Genomic DNA, 19,065 nt, shown 5'->3' on the forward strand with positions numbered 1-19,065 from the left:
TGGGTAAATGTAAAGGTTAACTGGTTTCATTCTTCTTCTGTTTTTTTTTGTTTTTTGGGCAGATATTTGTGGCTATATTGCTTGGTTTCTGGTCAATCGGTTCCTATTTTTGGTTAACTTCGGCTTTGTGTGTGGAGCATAAACAACAATTTGTCTAAATTATAGTTATTAATTGATGCGCATATGCATATGAGTTGGACTCCATTGCCTGCCAATCGCTCCAAGAAAATGTGGCCCAGATTTTTGGGATTTGGTCGCGTGGCAAACGAGTCGAGTAACGAAATCTTCAATTTGCTTTTTGTGCATGCTGCGATCGGGATGTTCTGGAAATATCTTAAGATATATACACCGTATTATCTCGAGATATTTCCAAAAAAACAACTTGCAAACAAACATGATTATATAATAAGTATCTGTGTACGTGGCATACATACATATATGCAAAGGTAGTTCAAATTCATCGCCATTATATCATTATTATAGCTATTCGGTATTTGGAAAAAACAGCAGCAATATGCTTCTTTATGTATATATAGATATATATGTATATATATGCATGTATATACTCGTATATATCCATTATAAGTAATTGTAAATCGATCGAGTTAAACTGGTATTCAATTCAGAGCTAGTGGTTTTGTGGGTTAACGCGTCTATATCGGTCTATATCTAGGTGTCTATAACTATATATATATATGAATATATAAACACTTTTTTCAGACTTAAAAATGGAGCTTACGGCTGGCGTGTGTCTTGATCGGGATGCGGTGTCCTCGGAATTACAAAGTATTACTAATTACTTGTTATTATTGTTGTTGATGGCTTGCTAGCTAGCTGGCTGCACTTAATCTGAATCAGAAATCGGAGAACGCAAGTGGAGGCCTTCGTCACTATACACATGTATACCTAGGTGTATAATACATAAATGGGAGTATATATCAGCCATATTTGCATTCGTTGGCTGGCTAATCTTACACGAGGGATTGGGATTCGTTTGGATGTGTGATATACATATATTTGGTTTTGGAATCCGGCATCAGGCAAAACTAGTGAAGTCTTCACTCTACTTTTAAGGCAAATCGCACAAGTCGGGGGCTGCACAAGTCTATGGGTCTATGGGTGTGTATGTCTGAATCCTCGGGCAGATTTCGATCGGGATGATCCTTTCCTGCCTATCAGTTAGCTAACACTAACATCGAAGTTTATATAAGTACTTGGGTGTAAACAACTTGGTAGCTACTCTTATGTACAGACAGTGGGTATCAAATTCTGCACGAACCTATAGCATCTGGAATCTTAGCCACAAGGATGCTTCGTAGTATTCCCCATCCCATCTCCAGACATCCGTTTGATATATATATATAAATGTATGTACCTAGTTCTTCCTGAAAACCATTTGATTTATCTGCGCTTCCTCAACCTTTGATATTGCATTTCTCTTCCAATTGCTTTCTGCGAAGATGAGGGATCTTCCCAGTTATCGCCTCCCATGTTTTCCAGCTGCTATGGCTATCCCTCTCTTTTTCGCTTGCCTGGTTGAGCCTGTCCTGCTCTTTCACAAGCGGTACTCATAGTGCGCCGATCGAGATCGCCGGGCTCCCGAGTACCAGCGATAGGGTACCCGCTGCTGATGCAGCGCCAAGCCAGCGGCTCCTCCGCCGGTCCCAATGTCCGCGCCCGGACTCCGCGCCAACTGCAAGGTTAGCGCCAGGCGCGACTGCTAGGAGGATGAGGCCGATGGCGACGGAGTGCTGCCACTGGACGCCTGTCGCTGGCGTCTCTGCTGCTGTTGTTGTTGCTGCTGCTGTTGGTGCGGCAGCTGCATCGCCGGTGCCGTCATCCGACGTCCCAGGGCGGGCAGCGGATTGGCATCCAGATAGGCCTCCGGACTGAAACGCACCCGACTGTGCTGCGAGCCAATGGAACCCTCTTTGGCACTCAAGTAGGAGCTGTCATCGCTGGTCAACGAGTCCGGCGGTGTGGGATTAGTGGGCGTGCCCTGCTGCGAGGATGTGGACCCATTGCCGCCATTCCCACTATTGTACTTCTTCAGCGAGCTGCGCAGCTTGGACTGGCCGGCCAGTGGTGGTGGTAGCGCAGTCACCGCCACACCCGCTCCCGATTGCTGATAGCCCAGCGAGAGCGCATGCTGCTCGAAGGGCAGACTGGCCGGTCGCGTCACCGCCGCCGTGGCATATTTGCTCTTGGTCATCGGCAGCGGACTGTGGATGAGGCGGTTCAGTAGCTTGGGTGATCCTGCGTACAGTTCCTGCTTTGTGGGCGGCGGCACCTGGTCAAGCTCTCGCTCCCGCTCGCGTTCCCTCTCGTACTCCGCATTCAGATTGAGATTGTTGTAGTCGTAGCACAGCAGCTCTTCGTGCTCCAGCAGGACATTCGAATTGTTCGAAACGGTTGAGGGAGTGCGTCGGTGTCCGGCCGCACTTACGCCCATCTGTGGCACCCGCGGTGGTGGTGTACGGGTCTGGCTTACCGGACAGGGAACGGTCACGGGCAGCGGCACCACTGGCGGCGCCTCATACTGGTAGTCATAGTAGTCCGGCAGGCGATGGTTATAGTCGTAGGAATAGTCCGGATACGATTTGCAGTCACGCTCGTAGCTGTAGTTCAACTCCGGCCGGTATGGAAAGTAATTGGAACCTATCAACGGGCAAATAGGATATTTTAAATTGGAGGATTCTTGTCGAATTTCAAAGATCTGGCTTGCCCACTCACCGAAGTAACCATTTCGGTAGTTTCCGCCATCGTTGGAGTAACTGGGCCCGTTTCTCAGGTAATCGGCTGGCGCATAAAGTGGCGGTGGACCGATGCCACCGCCCACACGGAACTCCTCGAAGGCATCCGCTTGAGGATTGGCATTGCCGAAGCTGCTGTTGCTCAGCTTACGTCGTGGCGATGGCGTCGGTGGCTGGGTTCCGGCATACAGTGCACTGACCACGGCTGGCGGTTGTGATGGCGCTACTGTTGTCACCACGGCCGATGGAACTGGCTGTGGCTGGTGATGATGATGATGGTGCTGCTGCTGCTGCTGCTGGTGATGGTGCAACTGATGCTGTGGTGTCCGCTGCACAGGTGTGTAGTACGGCTGACTGCCTCCGATGCGCCGCGCCAGGGATGTGGGCTGCGATTTGCTGACCGGAGCTTCAATGCCACCAAATCTGGGGGGCAGAAATACGAGATACAACTTTAGTTCCAAGGAATTCTATTTAGGATTCATTCAGCACTTACCTTGCTTGTGTGGCTATCTTACGTGGCGTGCTTTCCCTGAGATCCGGCTGTTCGCCCTCCTGCTGCTTTAGTGGCACATCCACCTCCAGCTCCAGGGTCTGCTCCGGCAGTGAGTCCTCCACCACCTCCTCCGGTCCGGTTATCGCTGCTTTTGGCGCCGCCTTCAGAGCGGGCACTTCGCTCAGCAAAGTGGGATGCACTGGCGACACGTTCGACATGCGAACATCGTATCCGGCCGCCACTCCGGCCAGCAGGGAGGCCATGTTGTACAGCAGCAGCTCGATCACGGAGAGCTTCGGCTTGCGCGCCGAATCGCCGGCGTAGAGCGTCGGCAGGGGCACGTTGCTGGTGAAGCGGCTGAGGAGATACGGCGATGGCGACATAATCGGCATGTTGGTGGCACCCGGACGCCAGTCATCCATCTTGCTATTGCCCTGGTAGCCTGGTCGATGCGATCGGCAGCATTCCAAGGCGGATATGAGACATGATTGAGTTACGGCATATGGTTGGTTCTGGCTTGGGGAATGGTCGGTAGTCGGGTGGTAGTCGGATAGTCGGAGGCGGGGGGTACGAGAGTAGATGGATAGTAACCGCAGGCAACACCAAAGTTTAACCACCGCATACCAGGAGACTCTGTTCGTTAAGGTTAATCTCTCTCTCTGTCTATCCAAATTGGAGGATTGTGCTCATGCACAGAGAAAATCCATTCTCCATTCAGACATTTTCACATTAAGTTGACATTATTAGATAGCTTAACTTTAAATACTAATATAAATTTAAATAATTTAAGTATGTTAGTATGGATCATTGGACTTTCTCTGTGCTTTTTAGCTGCGAGGCAATCAAAACTGGTCGGCAGATTGTCTTAAGTTGGTTTTATTGTCGGATTTCTGTTTCTAGGCATTGGTTTTTTTTTTATTTTGTTTTTGTTTTTTTTTTTTTGGGATGGCTTGGCCCCAACATGGAAAATACAATAATATACAAAGTACATTGAAATAGAATCGAGCACTAAACGTAGAATGAACAAATCGTAAAATGAAGTATAAATATACAATTGAAAGTTTTCATAAAAATAATACAAAAAAATGATCATTTCCGTTTCGCTTCATCATCGTTTTTTGATCACAGGTTTTTTTCTTTTCTTTTGCGCGATTATTCTGTTTGTTGTAGAAATAAATCATAAATAAATAAAATGGAAAACCCGATTGCATTGTAAATGTATGTAAATAAAACTGTGCTCAAAATACCAAAAAAAAGTCGAATATCAAATTAAAATTAAAAAGCGCCGCAACTTTTCGTTAAGTGTACTCAAGCCGAAACGAAATGCGGCAAGCGATGGAAATTTGGAAAATATCTCTTACAAAAAAGGACGAAGGACTCAAAAAAAAAGTTCGAATTCCTACAAAACTAGAACTTAGTTCAACTAAGATGTGTGTAATGCAATGCGTAAGGACGCACTTACGCATCGGTATAAATATAGCAATATGGTTTCCTTAAGGTTAATCCAATTGTTACACATTCATGTATATGGTTTAGTTCAATATATTTTGCCATTGGCCCATGCACACGTTTTTTCTCTCCGTGTCCGTTTGTCTATCTATCCGTTTGATCCTCAAAAAAGTTCGTCCTCACTACACTTTTGCAATTTTCTAGCCGCTCCTCTGGCAAAAAAACCAAATCACTGGACTAATTGGGGATTAACTTTAGTTGTGAATTTCGCGCACATCATATTGCATTCGTTAGGAACAATTCGGTTATTATGAAAATGCCAACCGCGGACAGAGGGAAGGAGTTTGGTTTCATGTTTAGTTTTATGATTTCGTTAGACGGGAAGAATTCGGATAGGTATCTGTATCTGTATCTCTGGGCCCTACTAATTCCACACATTAGCTATGGCTAATCCTCGTCTGCTGCTTCATCTCTGCGCTCTTCCTTTGCGTCTGACTTAGTCTACAGTTTTAATATAAAACAATGAGCTAATTAGGCGGTTCTCATCTGGCGGCCAACTCCAACAGCAGCATAACTGGAACATCAGCATCGCTCCAGTTGCTCGCAGGATTGCGTCTGCGGCTTCTTGCCCTTGCGCTTCAGGGAGCGACTGCTGCCGCCCATGGCCAAATCGGTTTGATACGGATCAATGGCACAGAACTCGGGCCCACCGACCATGTTGTGCTCCGCCAGCTTGCTGTACTTCTTACGCGAGCGCGTGAAGAGATTGAAAAGAGCGCGGATTTTGCTCGATCCAGCCGAGTGATGCTGGTGCTGTGGATCATTGTGGTCATCATGTTCATGGTGCTGTCCCTCGACTGGCGCCTCAACAGACTTCGATTTGGTAATGTGCTTGGGCCGCTGCTTCTTTTGGTTCTTGGTCTGCTGGCGCTGTTCCTGGGCCCGCAGGTGTTCCTTCAGCTTGATGACATCGGGATGCGGCTGAACATCTTGCATCCGACGCGTGTTCAGTATTGAGTTCTCCTGCATGTGATAGCCGTTCACGGCTTCCGTAGAAGCAATGGACGGTGAGGCGGATGCAGTGGTGGACGACGAGGACAGCGATGGCGAGGCGGAGCGGTAGGTGGCGAAGCTAATGGAGGCATTGGATGTATATAGATCCGATCTGGCAGTCGCTCGTGGCGTGGCCACGAAATCGGGCTCCTCGAAACTGACGCTCTGGAAGGTCACTGAGCTCTTGCGCGACGTGGTGGAGTTCTGGCGCATCTGACTGGCGGGCACTTGACACTCGTCTTCGGCATCCGCTTCTGCTGCGTCCACCTCCGCCGCCACCTCCTCCTCCTCCTCCGCTTCCCCTTCCTCCTCCTGCCTGGTGAAGAAGCAGTGCCGTGGAAACTGCGAGCCGGAAAAGTTACGCTGAAAGCGTCCGCCCTCGAAGGCCTCCTCTGCATCATCGCAATCCCTGGCAGTCAGCGGTGTGCTGGAGTTGTACATGGTCAGGTCGCCACTGGACTTGGAGTTCACCCTTTCGCTGCTGGCCATGGACATCTTCTTGATCACATCCCGATAGAAGGCATGGTCATACGTATTGTTATCCTCCGATGGCAGAGTTAACTGGTTGGGCAGTGCAAAGCTATTGCTACCGTTCGGAGGCGGATGATGACTGCTGCTGTCCAGCGAATGCTTCTTCCTGCCCACAGCTGGGCTGTTGCCCAGACTGCCGCCAAAGCGATGCAGATGCACGGCACCACTGGCCGACGACGAATTGCCGGACTTCAGGAAGTGAAAGCAACCGGTCGGACTGGCCACGGTGTCCGTTTCCGAGCTGTCATCCGTTACCAAATAGAGTGGTGGTGGCTGATACGCATGCGGATGATCCAGTCCGTACTCCTGGCTCCTGGCGCGATGGTAGATCTTGGCTGGGGATTGACTGGTGGTGCTGCTGTTGGAGTTGCTCCGGCCGTTCTGGAGGACGATTATCGTGTTCGGTTGGGAGGTCAGGTTAGTTTGACTGTTATTGTTATTGCTATTAATAGTACTAATATTATTTAGCTGATTGTTGTTGTTGGCGGAGATGCTGTTGTTGTTGTTGTTGGTGGTTGTGGTGGTGGTGGTTGTGATGGTGGTGGTGATGGCTTTACAATTGCCAATGTTGTTGTTGTTGGGGCGCGTTAGTATAATGGGTATACCTGGGTACAACAAGGGTGTGGCCGGCGTCCCACCAGCGCCTCCACTTCCACTTCCACCCAAAGTTCCCAAACCCGGCGGCGGTGTCAGCGAGGCCACCTGTTGCTGGTTCTGCTGCTGCTGCTGCTTCTTGTCCAGATTCGGAGCACTCTTGCTGAAGGAGGAGTGGGTTGAGGTCTGGGCGGGCCATTCCGGCTGACCGCCGCTCAGTTGCGAAGGCAGTAGGGATCGCTCCCGCTGATGCATCGTCGACGGGCCCCACGTCTTGCCCTTGTGCCCATCGGTCACTGATTCACCCCAATGTCATCACAAATAATACGGAACATAAGAGCAAAATATATAACGAAGAAACCAAAGGCAAATCAATAAAATATACAAAAATTAATTCAAAAATAATGATAACAAAAATATGCAAATAATCGAGTTCTATTTGTTCACCGATACGGAGTATCGTACATTCCATGGCCATGACGTCCAGTCTCCTGTTCTAATTTTGGGCCTACTTAATGCCTAATCTTATCACTAAGAGCTGCATAATGCACTGAAATCTCACCAGAGACATCAAATGACTACGAGTAATGTAAGTTTTGATTGGACTGTACAAGTCCGCCAAATACATCGAATAACCCACAAATTAATCAGATCTTTGGGATAGACAAAGTACTCACGTGCCACGATGCGCAATCCGGAGAGGGAAGGTGATCCCGGCTGTTCCGCCTTGTCGCGTACGGCCGTAATCGTGTGCCGGAAGCCCGTGGGCAGCGATATCTGCAGTGGTTTGTTCTGAAAGATAGATATAAGATATGTTATGCAACGATCTTCTTGACTAATGTGACTCACATACCTTTTTGCCCTTTTTGTGTTTGCGTTTCGATGGCACCGGCTGCATCATGACAAGCTCCCGTTCGATCAGCACCATTTCACGCTCGCGCAGATTCTGCTCACGGATCTTCAGGAGATTCGCCTTCTCGCGCTGCTCGTTCTGCACCCTGAGCAGCTGCTCCTCCTTGTTGCGCAGTTCCTGCCGGGATTAAAAGGGATAACATGGCGGAATGTGGCGGGTTAGTGTGGGCTAAGCATGGTCACTGTACAGGGGACGTGTGCTAGAAAATAGCATTAACTAGGAACTAGAAACCATGCAGCTGTTGGCTTGTGTGGGGCTCTATCGTGGGAGTTATCCAGCCAATAAAAAAGAAACAGGATAACTTAGGGTAAAATAGAATAGAGTAATGTAACGAAACGAAACGAAACAACAGAAAGAAACGCAACGCAACGCAACTGAAACGCAAACGGCGGGCAAGAGAAACCTGTTGGACGCGCTTACCTCTTCGATGGTTTGGAAACGCTTAACGTCGTTGGATGTTTTATTGTAAACAGGGGAATTTTGTATCGTTTTGTTTTTGGAGAGAGAGTATATACCAAATTATTAGAATTTCATCAACAACGACCAAGTGGGTGAAAAAGGGGGAACGACTATGGAAGAACTGAAGGGCGCGGCGTAAGGCCAACAAGGAACGGTCTAGAAACGATCTAGATCTAGAGCAACTCTAACAGGTGGGGGAGTTTATATTCTCAGTTTGCCTGGCGTTTTCCAGACAGTTGGTACCTTTTCTTTTTCGCGCAAATCGTGTAGCACTCCGGCGATCTCCTTTCGCCAGCACTCCTGCATGTAGTGAAACGACTCCTGAGGCGTCAGCGTGAACTTGGAGCAGGCGATGCTCTCCAGCTGTTTGAGAATCTCCTTAAAGCCCGGTCGCTTGTGCGGATCCGTTTGCCAGCAGCCTGCGGGATTTCGACATAAGGATATATTACAATAATATGTACATGCTCATCGCATTGCGTCCACTTACTCTTCATCAGGGCTCCCCACGTCTCGGGGCAGGTTTTTGGTATGGGCAAGGTCAGCGTGTTGACAGCCACGCCATAGGCCACGGACAACGGATCGAAGCCCTTGTAGGGCGTCTCGCCCGTTATCAGTTCCCACAGCAAGACACCGTAGCTCCAAACATCGGAGAATCTGGCGGGTAAGGAGTTTTGTCAGTTAGGAAAAGATAGAGAGAGAAAAATGGAACTTACTTGGAATAGGTGCTAACGCTGATGACCTCCGGTGGCATCCAAGCGTACGTGCCCGCCGCACTCATCCTCTGCGTGTTGTACATCTCCCTGGCCAAACCGAAATCCGTGATCTTGAGCGTCTTCTGCTGCAGATGATTGCCCTCGATGGCCTCGTAGATCAGCACATTGGAGGACTTGAGGTCGCGATGTATGATCGACATGGGCGCCTCATTGTGCAGATAGTTCATGCCTCTGGCTATCTGAATGGCCCAGTTGACTAGTACATCGGGTGGTATCTTGCCAGCCAGTATGCGATTAAGACTTCCTCCCCTGGCGTACTCCATCACCAGGCAGAGTTTGGTATTCAGACATACTCCTCGCAGGGCTGCTATGTTTTCGTGCTTGAGTGCCCAGAACAGTTTGGCCTCCTGCAGGACGTTGTCCCGCATCCGCTGCATATCATCCTCGCCCGTTTGATGGGCAATCTTGATGGCCACCTCCTCGCCATCGTAGTAGCCACGATGGACTTTGCAGAAGCCACCGGAGCCGATGACTTCCTTGATGTCCAGCTCATTGTATTCGATCTCATGCGGTTGGATGTCGCCAATGGCCGATGAGACATTCAGTTGCAGTGGGTCCTCATCGGTGACAAAGTCTTTGGGGAAGACACCGACCTGCAGGAGAGAGATTGGGGTTTAGTTCGGAGGTTCTATAATGAACGTGGATGTATGAATGATTACCTTATCTCCAATCTTGCCGGTCCACCAGCCCACATCGCCAGACACCTCGCTGTCCGTGGACAAGACTACCACGATTTCGCCGCGTCGCAGTGTCAGCTCATCCTCGCCCTGGGCATCGTAGTCATACAGCGCTGTCCACAGGCTGCCATCGCCCACCTGGGTCTCGACTTGCTCTAGATCTGGTATGGGAATCTCTGGTATCTGCGGATGATGCAGTTGCTCCAACTGCTGCTGCTGCTGTTGCAGCTGCTGCTCCTCGCTGATTGGCAGCATGTTGGTGGTGTCCAATCCTCGGGAGACCTGCGAGGGCATCAGAGGCCCACAGTTGGCGACATGGAAACCACGAATCTCTTCTTTGTTTTTGTTTTCAGCTTCTCCTACTTTTTTTTGTTGTTTTCTCTTGCCTTCCTTCGCTTTTTAACTTGCTTTTGTTTCGCTGTGTGTGAAAGAGAGATAAAAACGCAAAGGGGCGCAGAAGAAGAAGAGGCAGCAGCTTAGTAATATTTGTTGCCAAAGGGGGTGGGGTGGGGTCAGCTTACGGGTAAGGATGTTGCGGCCGATCCTGCTCTCCTGCCCACCGGATTCGGATTCTCCACTCTCCTTGTGTCCCACTGTCCGCACGTCGACCACACGCACAAGAGCAAAAACAATAGCAACAGCGAGAACAACAATCACAACAACAACGGCACACAATCAGACAACACGGTACAAAACACACACACACGCACACGCGCTGCTGCACACCATGGTCGCTCTCTCGCAGTCGCAGTCGGCTTCGCAGTCGCCGTCAACGTCGTCGGTTAATTTGATCTATCCTTGATCCTGTGCAATCGGTTATATCCGTTTTATTAGCCCGTTTCTGCATATGTTTTTAAAACACATATGTATTAAAAAAAAGAACTAGAGTTGCACTGTTCAAATGTGAACTAGTTTAATTGAACTGGTCTTTGGACCAAGCGAAGTGAACTGGTTACATTTGCGGTTCACCTGGGTTTTTGGTTCCAGTTCGTTGACATAATTTGAACTAAAATTGTGCTCAAGGCAAGTGTTTAAAAACCTCAATATTGGTAATTGTTAATATTTGTGGTAAAACAAGGTTTTGTTGATCATTTTGCTGCGGGTCACATAGACCAGTTGCTGCTATTTATACTAGTTCCATTCGGAAATGTACTAAAAAATGCCATCAAATCGGTGTTGGTAAACGCAAAATATTTGGTATTTAAAAATACCTCATTCAGTATTTTCAGCAGTGGTATTTATCAGGCCGTTAATTGTATTGGCGGTTAATATTCAAATTTGAAATGTGCTTGTAGTATTTAAATTTTTTTTGCATACCTAAATCAAATTAAATTAAAGTAAGTAAATTTAAAGTAAGCCAGAACGATTGCATTAATTGAACTTCAGTGTTTAGGTCTTCGTTGTTGCTAGGCAACTTAATATTTAATCGAATAAATTCCCTAATAAACTTAGTTGTTATCTATGCAAACTGAAAATTATGCACTTGCTTTCATCTTTAACTATTTAAGATAAAATATATCGAATGCCTTGCACTTCGATTAAATCACATAGTGTGAAATAATTATTTGAAATCACGTTTCAAATGGAATGTCGCTGTCATATGTTTTCCGTTTTGATATTCGGCTATTTCGTGCTGCGCATGATTTTTGCAGAGAAGTCGGGCAAATCCATGGAAAAGGGGGGTCCTTACAGCTGCTGCTGCCTTTGGCCGCTTTGGCTGTTTGGCCTGTTTCGCCGATGCGGATATGGCCTGATGATGTTGCTGTTGCATCGCGGAACGGAACGCTGTGTATACTGTGTGTATCCTTCCCCCCACGCGCCACGGACTCTCTCGTCGGGTGTGGGTGGTGGTGGGTGGTGGGTGGTGTGTATTGGGATGGTGGTGGCTTGTGGATGCTGGGTGGCCTAGTCCATGCCATGTGTTTAGTAAGCCCCCGCCCTCTGCCACGCCCCCTTGAAAAGTTCGGCGGCGCTCGTGTCCTTTCGGCTGCGGCGCTGCGCCGTTCATCCTTTTGGTCCAGCGTCGGCAGCGCACAGTGGAATGGAATGCTAATTGATCGCTCAAAAATATTTCTTTTTATTTACTATTTAAAATATATGTAATTTCAAAGAGTTAAGCCTTTAATTTAAAACAATAATTAACTAATTGGTTGTAATGTTTTGTATTTTATGCATCTTTCTTACTTTTTTAATCATGTGTATGATATTTCAAGATTTTTTTTGCTTAAAAATGCACAATAAGCGAGTGAAAGAAACGTAGCTTAGATAATTTAGTTCACATTTATGTTGCTTAAATATTGTAATATTATTAACCTATTTAGAACAACTAGCTATGATCCATTTTGGCCCACTGTGCTTCGGCAACGGAGCGACTCGTGCCGAGCCGATGGCAGCCGAATTGAAACCGGGCTGCTGGCTGATGTGGCGCTACATCCGCAACTCCGTAGTCGTAGTGGCAGCCTTTGCCGGATCCGGAGCCAGGAGCAGAGCGGCGCAGGACACTACGGCCCAGGACCAGGACCTGTACCGCTGGGCAACGCCACTCGCTTCGCCCGGAGAGGAGAGCAGCCTCGGCAGTGGTCGGCGAGGCTGTTGTGTGCCAGCATCAGCAGCAGCAGCAGCAGCAGCAGCAGAAGTGGCAGCAGCAGCGGCGGCAGCACCAGGCTGTGCCACTCAGTTACGCGCAACATTTCAACGCAACGTCGTGGCAATTCCAAATCGGCGGCAGACGCGGGCGTGCGCAGCGCACGGGCGGATTGCACGTAATAAATCCTCCGGAACGGGCTAAAAATACGGCAAACGCAACTAATCACACACAATAGAAACCGAAAAGAGAGCTAGCTCTTCGCCAAGAAAACCGTAAATTTGCGTAGCGCCTTGCATGCGCCATCTTGCACGGAATTCCTCGCATAATGTAGCAAAAACCGGAAACCGGACTGGAAATATAAATAATAAACTTTACGCACCAAGTAATTTGAACGCAGCGTTCACAAAATATATATATATAAAAAAAAACAAAAAAAATTGCTCATATTTTTTTTCCGCCGCGTGCGCGTTTTTCAGTGTGTGTGTGTGTGTGTGTGTGCCTGCGTGTGTGTGCGCGTATGTGTGGGTGTGATTTCGCGCGCGTGTGTGTGTCGCTATTTTCTTGTTGTTTTTTTTTGGGTAACTTTTTTTTGCCGTTCTTTAATCCCTGGCTGAAATGAAATACAACAAAATAATGATCGAAATGCGAGAAGCCAAGGCGAAAATGTAAAACGGGCGCAATAATGCAAAAAGCATGCCAAACGCACAAGAGTAAAGAGGAGTAAATAAAAAATATATATATTTATAGAAATTATCAAGTTAAATTTAAGGAAAACGAAACGCACAACAAAAAAGCCAAAATAGATCCAGTAATAAAACTAATTTAAAATTAATCACTAAAGTCAACAAACTGCAGTTTCAGCAGCGGAAAAACGAGGTAAGCTATGGTTAATTAAAACGATTAAACATATTTTATAAACTTTATGGCAGCATTAAGGAACTGATAACTGATAAATATAGAAAATATGGTAGAATGTAAATCCAAACAAAATACAAGATATCAGCGAAAATCGTTCCATTGCAGGCTGTTATCACTGGGAAAATGCAAAACTGTTAGCCTAAAATTAGATTGGCTCAAATCTCGCTGACTGACAGCTTACTTAATCTATTATTTAATTTCTTTGCCGTCTCTCAATAGTTTCCTTGACACTATTTTCGCTCTTGCCAAAAGAAAAATCGGGGGAAAATCGGATGGCTGCCTTCACACACACATACACACATTTTTATACAAAGGCAAACACATACATACATACACGCACACACATATAGACATAAATCCATGTAAAGCTGTTGCCTCTGCCGCTGGTAGCCGCGACGCCGACTGCGACGCCGGCAGCGTGGTAAGCAGCGCGCAAGAAGTTGAGGTTATGTCTGCGCCGCAAAATGTGCTTGTGCTTGGGATCCAAAAAACGCTGCGAAAGTGGCGAAAAACCGGGTGATGGCTGTCGGGTGGTGAAAGTGGGTGGCGTTTGGTAATGGGGTGCTACGAGCCATGCCCTTGGCATGGAAATGCTGTCGCCCCTTTTTTCGATGGGCGTGACTGCAGCATCCTCTTTTGGCCATCCAAAGGATATTCGGCTTCGCCTTTGTCCTTGTCCATGCAAAGCATTCATTGTACTGTGCACACTCGAAAATGCGGATGCTTTACATATTTACCAATGTTGGCAAACTATTTTAGACGAAATTAGCTGCGTAGTGTTTAAAACTTGAAACAGAGGTGTCCATAAGTATGCTATGATTTTTGTTGTGGCCTAAAATCGGTGACTTTTGTTAGCCTTACACTTGATTTTGATGGGTTTCAAGAAAACGTGGTTCTTTTTCAAGGTGTACACATTTAATTTCTCATATTTAACTCATTATTAAAAAAAACCTTGAGCACTTAACACACTTAAACCTATTTAAATTAATGACATTTTTCTCTGTGCATTTATTTTTTATTTTTATATTTTTTTTGGTGTTGCATGAGTGGTAACACGATGTGGATGACCTAGCCCTATTTTTGGCCATTTCAGAGTCAACTGCCAGCGCTGCTGCTGCGCGGCGACTGCGCTGCTGGCAGAGCTCCTTTCCATTTCTTTCTGTTGATTTTTCCTCACTCCGCGGAAGAGACACAACTTTATTCCAGACAAACTCAAGAGAGAGAGAGAGAGTAAATGAACAATCGAGCAAACGAAAGAGCAGCCAAGTGGAGTATAGAAAGCGTTTTAAATTTAAGCTGAGAACATTAACTATCTTTAACTTTACTATGCAAGCAGCAAAGGTCAATAGAGCTCTAAAAGTAGTCTTTCCATTCCATTTCCATTACTTCCAGAACACCAAGTCTTACTAAGGAACTATTCGACTAAGAGCGTTAACCAAATCAAGCCGTTGTATTTAGCTGCAATCCAAAGACGTAATGCTTTCGATCTGATGCCATTCGACGACGGGCGCCATGAGCATCAGTGCCACCTGGTTTTGGGTGCCATCTCCGTCTCCACTTCCGAATTCGAATCCGAATCCGAGTCCGAATCCACATCCACATCAGAATCTGACTCCCATTGTCAGGCGCAGCCAACAGGTGCGACTTTGATGCCAGTTGGAGTTCGTCTTGGAGCTTAGACAGCTGAACTCGTGGAGCAACAGGAAGAGCATCCGGACAAGGGGGAACAGGAGCCCCCGCTGAAGTGGCGCCCCTGCCTTGCGCGATGCAAGCGAACAGCAGCCGCTCCAACTTAAGCGCACAATCCTCGGGCACGCCGTCGGCCTCAACGATCTCCTCGTCCCAGGGCAAGGTGGGTTCAATCGAATTACCTATACTCTTACTATAAGTATTCATTTTGAAGACTCAAAAGAAGTCGGCAGACATTTTCGAAAACAAAGGTTTCGAAAAATGTCCCAAGACTGAAGTTCTAAAGTCCATAACTCAACTTATATCAATCGGATTTCAAAGTGGCATATCTCAAAATGTTTGTGGTTAAATTCTCTAAAAATCTGCATTCAAAGTTAGAAATAAGTTTTTTTTAAATTTTTTTGTCATTTTTATGATGTTGAAAATTTGAAAAACTTCAAAAATGTCCCAAGACTGAAGTTCTGAAGTCCATAACTCAACTTATATCGATCGCATTTCAAAGTGGCATATCTCAAAATGTTTGTGATTAAATTCTCTAAAAATCTGCATTCAAAGTTAGAAATAAGTTTTTTTTAAATTTTTTTTTCATTTTTATGATGTTGGAAATTTGAAATAATTTAAAAATGTCCCAAGACTGAAGTTCTGAAGTCCATAAATCAACTTATATCGATCGCATTTCAAAGTGGCATATCTCAAAATGTTTGTGGTTGAATCCTCTAAAAATCTGCATTCAAAGTTAGAAATAAGTTTTTTTTTAATTTTTTTGTCATTTTTAAGATGTCGGAAATTTGAAATAATTTAAAAATGTCCCAAGACTGAAGTTCTGAAGTCCATAAATCAACTTATATCGATCGCATTTCAAAGTGGCATATCTCAAAATGTTTGTGGTTGAATCCTCTAAAAATCTGCATTCAAAGTTAGAATTAAGTTTTTTTTTAAATTTTTTTGTCATTTTTATGATGTCGGAAATTCGAAAAACTTCAAAAATGTCCCAAGACTGAAGTTCTAAAGTCCATAACTCAACTTATATCGATCGCATTTCAAAGTGGCATATCTCAAAATGTTTGTGGTTCAATCTTCTAAAAATCTGCATTCAAAGTTAGAAATCAGTTTTTTTAAAATTTTTTTGTCATTTTTAATAAGTCGAAAATTCGAAAAATTCAAAAGTGTCCCAAGACTGAAGTTTTAAAGTCCATAACTCAACTTATATCGATCGCATTTCAAAGTGGCATATCTCAAAATGTTTGTGGTTCAATCTTCTAAAAATCTGCATTCAAAGTTAGAAATCAGTTTTTTTTTTAATTTTTTGTCATTTTTATGATTTTGGAAATTCGAAAAATTAAAAAATGTCCCAAGACTGACGTTCTAAAGTCCATAACTCAACTTATATCGATCGCATTTCAAAGTGGCATATCTCAAAATGTTTGTGATTAAATTTTCTAAAAATCTGCATTCAAAGTTAGAAATAAGTTTTTTTTAATTTTTTTGTCATTTTTATGATGTCGGAAATTCGAAAAACTTCAAAAATGACCCAAAACTGACGTTCTAAACTACATAACTAACCTTATATATATCGGAATTTGAAGTGGCATACCTCAAAATGTTTGTGGTTCATTTATCTAAAAATCTGCATTCAAAGTAAGAAATAAGTTTTTCCTATTTTTTTTTTGTCATGAAAATGAACTTTTACAATCCATTTTCGGAATGACAACGTGGCGTATGAGTAATTGCCTTCTTGCACATGATATTGACACAATAAAATACCTTAAATGTTATTTGTACGAAACGATTTCGTTGGCAAATGACAATCCGAATAAATTGTGTTGCACAACAACTTTCAGACATATAATATTGAGACCGAATTGTTGCACATACAGACATACATCGGCTGTAACCATCAATTTGAATGCCTTGCCTTTGAGTCCTTATCGGTGGCAGGCCCAGGATCAAATTGAATTGGTTTCCACCTCACGGCGAATTGATGGCCATTACAATTATGCAATGTTTATTGACTGCAATTATAAATATTGGCCCCGTTCGCCTGTCATCATAACCCTCAAACGGCACAGATCCCCGCCAGTTCGATTTGGGCCAAGATTCGTACATTTCGTATTTCGAATTCCCAGTGGGTAAAAATGGCTTTCACTTCGAGTGAAATTTTATTTGTCAGTTCGCTTCCTCATGCCTGGCCACATGGATGGCCTCGCAGGGGGATGGGGATGGGTGGGGGCAGAAATGGTTGGGTTGGGTGCACATTTCCGCTTTCAATTTGTTTGGCGTGTGCGTGGGTGGCTAAAAAAGGGGCAGTGATGGCGGTGCTGATGGTTGGGGAACATAAATGTAACTGGGGTACACTGCTGCATCCGTTGCTTGTCAATCGAGCGACGTCTGATGAATGCAGCCCCCTTGTAGACAACCCCCCCGCCCTTCCCGCGCCACTACCCCATCCTATCCAGCTCTTGTAGGCAAAGGACGCACTGCCTCCATGGGCCACTCCCCCGTTGGCGCCCTTTGCATTCAGTCTCTTATTTGCATTGCCCATTGCCGGCGTTGTGTCCTTTATCGTTTTTAATTAAACATTGCCGTTTTGGGCTATTACACACACACAGACAGACACACACACACAAATGCACACACGCACACAGGTGCAGCTCGCAAATACGAAAGAAAAAAACGTAAATACCACTATTTAAAAGCTTTTATTGAACTTTAAACAGCTGGTTAAAGTACTTGAAAGTAAAGTATTAATTAAGCAAAATGCTTTCTAAATATTTCGAAATTATTAAAAAATTTTAGAAGCTAACTAGTTTTAAATCGCTGTGCAATGCTTCGATTTGAATCGAATTCTGCCGAGCCTGACACATTTTGAAGTTACTATTCCGCACTGAGTGGAGGTCCTTTTGGCTTCACTTTTGTGCGTGATATGTGCTGCAAAAGGGGATTTGCAGGAGTGGGGAAAATAGTAGTTGTTGGAAATCACCGTTTTTCATTACTGTCATCGGCCATCAGACGAGTGTAGTGTTCTGTAGTGTTCCTTTTTGCTGCACGAATTTTCGCCGCACTCAGTTGGCACTTTTGAGAGGCCCAAAAAAGTAGGCAAGGCTTTTTTGCGAAAGGAATTTCAGTGCCGGCCGTTGTCTAAGTGCAAGGATAATGCTGAGTGAATGGACAAAAGTGTTCGATACTCCTGCATGTGGATTTTGTGTCCTGCGTTTCCCTTGTGCAAAGGAAAAAAGAAAAAAAATGAAATTTCAGTTGCATTTCATATTCACTTGAAAGTCTTTGTCTTTCGATTTTTGCTCATCGAATTGCAGCGATGATTTTGTGTGTGTGTGTGTGTGCTATTTTGCATTATGATGTCTATTTTCGGTTAATGGAATTCCGTCTAAAAATACAAATTCCTGGAAACACATATTTTTTTCATAGTTCTTTATTCGGAGGAAACACACAAAGCAAGTGAATGCTCATTTCCGTTTCCGTTAAGGTATTTATCGATAGAATTTCCATGTGCTTTTTTATTTAATGCAGTTGTCTCTGTCCTTTGTTTTAGCTGGCATTATCGAATGGATTAGTTGTCTTACCAACACTGTAAATTCCATTTACCACTTTTATTTTTAGTTTCAACTTCCTTTGAAGCGTTCTTTTATGAAAATTCGCAGCTTCCTTTGTTAAATTTTTAGTTCCTTATTAAATTTTGTGTTTTATTTGTGGCTTATGCTTATTTTCTATATATTTTCTGCTTCGTCGCCAAGTGAGAAACACATTAATATGACATTGGTATAAAAGAAATACCTCCGCATAACGCATACGCCGCGTGGTCCATCAGTCAGTGCGGTCGTTAAATGTGTGTGCTTTCTGCCACATTCTTGGCTGTCAGCTAGCTACTTTCTGCGGCTGTCAGTGAAAGTTTTTTACATGAATTGCCATGAAATTTTCAAATAACTTTTATATATGATGGCCATTGGCAATGGTATTCTACTATTAGTGGGTGGCTGTGAAATGATGCAGAAGAATGAAAAGTATGAAACATTTTGCTTCATTAAGTGGCGTGTGTGTGTCCTTTCCACCAATCTCCAACCTCCCCGCCCCTTCCCCTCCTCTGTTGTTGTTCTTCTTCTTCTTCTTCGTCTTCTTCTCCTTCATCTGCTTATTGTTTTTGTTGTATTGCCTTTAATT

The 19,065-nt window shown here is 45.0% G+C and overlaps 2 protein-coding genes across 11 annotated transcripts in view; one reads left to right on the forward strand and one right to left on the reverse strand.

The window, feature by feature from the left end:
• Window positions 1-739: 739 nt before the first annotated feature.
• On the reverse strand, window positions 740-10,845 carry LOC27207642 (mitogen-activated protein kinase kinase kinase). 3 transcript variants are annotated; one of them, XM_039297270.2, is made up of 11 exons: window positions 10,217-10,845; window positions 9,678-10,113; window positions 8,959-9,611; window positions 8,733-8,899; window positions 8,489-8,664; window positions 8,207-8,227; window positions 7,727-7,903; window positions 7,551-7,665; window positions 3,247-3,688; window positions 2,734-3,176; window positions 740-2,658 (listed from the first exon to the last, which is right to left on the reverse strand). In XM_039297270.2, the coding sequence occupies exons 2-11, from the start codon at window positions 9,987-9,989 to the stop codon at window positions 1,721-1,723; spliced, it is 3,444 nt and encodes a 1,147-aa protein (XP_039153204.1). In that variant the 5' UTR covers window positions 9,990-10,113; window positions 10,217-10,845; the 3' UTR covers window positions 740-1,720. The 3 variants fall into 3 exon arrangements, with proteins under 3 accessions (XP_039153204.1, XP_016038506.1, XP_016038505.1); XM_016183330.2 differs by lacking the exons at window positions 740-2,658; window positions 2,734-3,176; window positions 3,247-3,688 and adding an exon at window positions 4,107-7,169; XM_016183329.2 differs by lacking the exons at window positions 740-2,658; window positions 2,734-3,176; window positions 3,247-3,688; window positions 8,207-8,227 and adding an exon at window positions 4,107-7,169.
• A 1,976-nt stretch (window positions 10,846-12,821) lies between these two features.
• LOC6725430 (MAGUK p55 subfamily member 7) overlaps window positions 12,822-19,065 on the forward strand; it is a 61,365-nt gene continuing 55,121 nt past the window's right edge. For 5 of the 8 annotated variants that reach the window (XM_039296707.2, XM_039296705.2, XM_039296710.2 and 2 more), the window contains exons 1-2: window positions 12,840-13,158; window positions 14,593-15,052. In XM_039296707.2, coding sequence (XP_039152641.1) covers window positions 14,966-15,052 — 87 coding nt within the window. In that variant the 5' untranslated portion in view covers window positions 12,840-13,158; window positions 14,593-14,965. Of the gene's footprint in view, window positions 13,159-14,592; window positions 15,053-19,065 lie in introns of all 8 variants that reach the window. The other 3 variants (XM_039296708.2, XM_039296714.2, XM_039296703.2) reach the window with 3 other exon arrangements.

The sequence above is a fragment of the Drosophila simulans genome, chromosome X (assembly GCF_016746395.2).
Source record: "Drosophila simulans strain w501 chromosome X, Prin_Dsim_3.1, whole genome shotgun sequence".
Lineage (NCBI taxonomy): Eukaryota > Metazoa > Arthropoda > Insecta > Diptera > Drosophilidae > Drosophila > Drosophila simulans.

What these genes read in the sequence shown, in the direction of transcription:
- LOC27207642 (XM_016183330.2), bottom strand. Translation starts at nt 9,989, where the DNA reads ATGCCCTCGCAGGTCTCCCGAGGATTGGACACCACCAACATGCTGCCA. An exon ending in CCGGCAAGATTGGAGATAAG is followed by an intron (nt 9,612 to 9,677) that starts GTAATCATTCAT and finishes TCTCTCCTGCAG; the next exon opens with GTCGGTGTCTTCCCCAAAGA. An exon ending in AGCGTTAGCACCTATTCCAA is followed by an intron (nt 8,900 to 8,958) that starts GTAAGTTCCATT and finishes CTTACCCGCCAG; the next exon opens with ATTCTCCGATGTTTGGAGCT.